This window comes from Dioscorea cayenensis, unplaced genomic scaffold (genome assembly GCF_009730915.1).
Source record: "Dioscorea cayenensis subsp. rotundata cultivar TDr96_F1 unplaced genomic scaffold, TDr96_F1_v2_PseudoChromosome.rev07_lg8_w22 25.fasta BLBR01001243.1, whole genome shotgun sequence".
NCBI classification, from domain to species: Eukaryota; Viridiplantae; Streptophyta; class Magnoliopsida; order Dioscoreales; family Dioscoreaceae; genus Dioscorea; species Dioscorea cayenensis.
Genome location: NW_024087634.1, coordinates 86,060 through 88,972, shown reverse-complemented (window position 1 = coordinate 88,972; position 2,913 = coordinate 86,060). Strand labels below are relative to the sequence as shown.

Genomic DNA, 2,913 nt, shown 5'->3' with positions numbered 1-2,913 from the left:
AACATTGACTCCTCCTTTCAATGCATGTTCTTCTAACTTGATCTTCAATTTGTGGCCCCTAACCAAACCTCCATCACAAAACTCCAATTTTTGTTTTATATTTCCTTTTCTTTTTATCTTATTTCATTGGATTCCTTTTTATGTGACTTCTTTGTTAATTTGAAGAAGAGCAACAAGAACAAGCCTTCAACCTCTCACTATCAATGCAAACAAAGAACAAGTAATCAATTATTATTATTATTATTATTATTATTAATAAGTAGTTAACTTATAATTAAGAAAAAAGAACATCAAGTTTAAGCAATGTTTCTTGAACTAGTATCATCAAGATCACCACCAACATCAGTAACACAGCTTGATTCCGGCGATGAACACGGCCTAACGAAATCGATATAACTCTTGCCTTCCATTTTGGTAGCTCTCTTCTTCATAAAAATTCGACAGAGCACCCAGTCATAAGAATTCATCTGCATGCATGCATGAATGAACAAAAATTAGGGTTTTTGAATGAAGTCATGAGTATATGTCATTCAATAATAGGGCGTACATTATCGATGAGGCCGGAGTTTAGGCGATACTCATGCATGATCCAAATAGTCTTAGAACCATGAAGAGGCTTTCCTTTGTAGAAAACTAGCACCTTCTTCATTCCGACAACTTGATTATTCTTCGAGATGACCACTGGTTTATCTCGGCCGGTTGCTTTCCAGTAGCCGGAGATTGTTTTTCGGTTGTTTCGGCTTCCAGTTCTGTATTTGGCCTCTCTAAGGTTGAAGAAGTACTTCTCTTGCTCCATTGGACCTAGAAAATATTCATATTTGTCGGAAATCAGATCGATGTTTTTGATTTATTGTTATAAATTTTATGTGATTTTATTAGCAATGGGGATGGATTAGTGTAAGGATTGAATGAAGAAAAAATAGGATTAAAACAAGAAGGGAAGATGTTCATTTTTTTCTCTAGTTTGGTTGAATGTGAAAAAGAAGCAGATGGGCAGCCAATTTTTAGATTTGCAAGGTTTTATACGCAACTCTTGAGGGACTTCAGCAAAAAAAAAAAAAGAGCTCCATATAGGGACTAATATAAAATTTCGTAATTCTCTTTCACATAGCCTGATGCAAAGATTTTTTTTCCCTTGTTAGGAAATAAGAAAATAAAATTGCATTAAATTTCCTTTATATAAATTGTTTGATTTTGGTTTTCAATTGGTTGCTATGCAGGGACGTTTAGGAAATCAAAGTTCAGCTAGGGACTACTTGTATAATAAATTTTCCATGCACTTTAATTTCTCTTCAATTTTTATATTTCAAAAAAAAAAGGAAAATATAGCATTAAAATTTACTATTTTGCTTTCAAATACTTGCTAGAGAGTTATTCCCACCAAAACAAAAGTTCAGGGAGCTCAGGTACTAATTAAAAATTTTCTATTTTCCTCAACAAGAATACTTACAAAAGATATACATTTCAAAACAGAACAAAATTTTCCTTTGATCGCCCTAAAATTGCCCTCTTTTCCTCACAAATTATTGCTTCCCAGGGAGTTCCATCAGAAAATAAGCTCACGCAGGGACTTATATAAAATTTTCCACTTCTATATATATATTTAATAAAAAAATGTTTGCAATTAAACCCCTTAAAAATATGATATTAAATGAAAAAGAAAAATCACCTGGCAAGTCCCATGGATCATGCTCGCTAAGATCAATCTCAGGAATAATAAACGATGGCAAAGTTAAGCCCAAGGCCTTCCTCTTCAAGTACTGATCAACAAGCTCTTCGTCGGTCGGATGAAATCGAAAACCCGGCGGAAGCCTCACTATTCTATTTTGACAAAAACTCGAATTTTCCATTTATCATAAACACCATGCAAAGCTTCTATTTTTATTTCTATATATTTCTCTAAGTATAACAAAATGAAGCTTGTTTGATCATCTTTAGCTTTGTCAAATGAAGAACAAGAAAGAAGGAGAGCAGAGAGACAGACACAGAGAGAGAGAGAGAGAGAGGAGGTGTGGTTTAAAATGAAGGAAAGGGAGGGGGTTTTATAGAAAAGGATTATGAGGACCCACTTGTAACGTGAGCTAGACTCCAAGCCTTCTACACCCCATACTTTGACACAATTTATCCAAAGACTAAGGGGCAATTTGTAAAAACAAAGTGTCTTTTTTCCATATTGGCCCTTATAAGATTATTTTTCAAATGGGGTTTTAATTTTTCTAACACATACTGAACTTGTCTAGTTCTAGATCCAGGCAAGTCCCAGGTTCTGCCATTGTTTATATAATTAAATAAATATATACATATATTTATATGAGTTAGGGTTTCAGGTTTAAGGTACAATTTTGGGTGTATGTTTATATATATATATGTGTGTGTGCGCATAGTATTGAAACTAGGGACTTCTCTGGTTCCAAAATTATAGAAGAGATCCTTGCCTGTGAAAAAGGAGGGCCATGAAATACCTTAGTTTGAGAATCAGATGAGATGACTTAAAAAATCAGACATATTTTAATGTAAATTATTATATTACTAAAAAAAAATTATATGGAAATTCAGGGGGATTTTGTGAATTTTATTTATTAAGGGTTTTTTTTTTTTTTAGATGGTAGGGAATCGGCGGTCAGAAGGGAATAGTTGTCGGCTGCACTGTTTGTTAGTATATTGACAATAATACCCTCATAGGGGGCCACTCATGGGGTATTTTGGTCATTTTAGTACGCCGTACGAGACAGGAAAGTGATACCATCAATAGTTCATATAGTCATTTTATTTAATTTTATAACATATATGCCCCTGTACATAATTGATATTACATATATAACGTTAAGTTTGTTCATTTTAAATTATTTATAAATTTAAAAAATTGAGACGTGATGAATATTTCCTACTTTGGTTGTGATTATTTTATACTTT

The 2,913-nt window shown here is 33.1% G+C and overlaps 1 protein-coding gene across 1 annotated transcript; it reads right to left on the bottom strand.

Moving 5' to 3' along the window:
• Positions 1-221: 221 nt before the first annotated feature.
• LOC120255918 (NAC domain-containing protein 83-like) lies at positions 222-2,019 on the bottom strand. Its single transcript, XM_039263686.1, has 3 exons — positions 1,670-2,019; positions 548-801; positions 222-467 (listed from the first exon to the last, which is right to left on the bottom strand). Exons 1-3 carry the CDS (start codon positions 1,848-1,850, stop codon positions 297-299), a joined length of 606 nt encoding a protein of 201 aa, XP_039119620.1. The 5' UTR covers positions 1,851-2,019; the 3' UTR covers positions 222-296.
• Between the last annotated feature and the right edge of the window lie 894 nt (positions 2,020-2,913).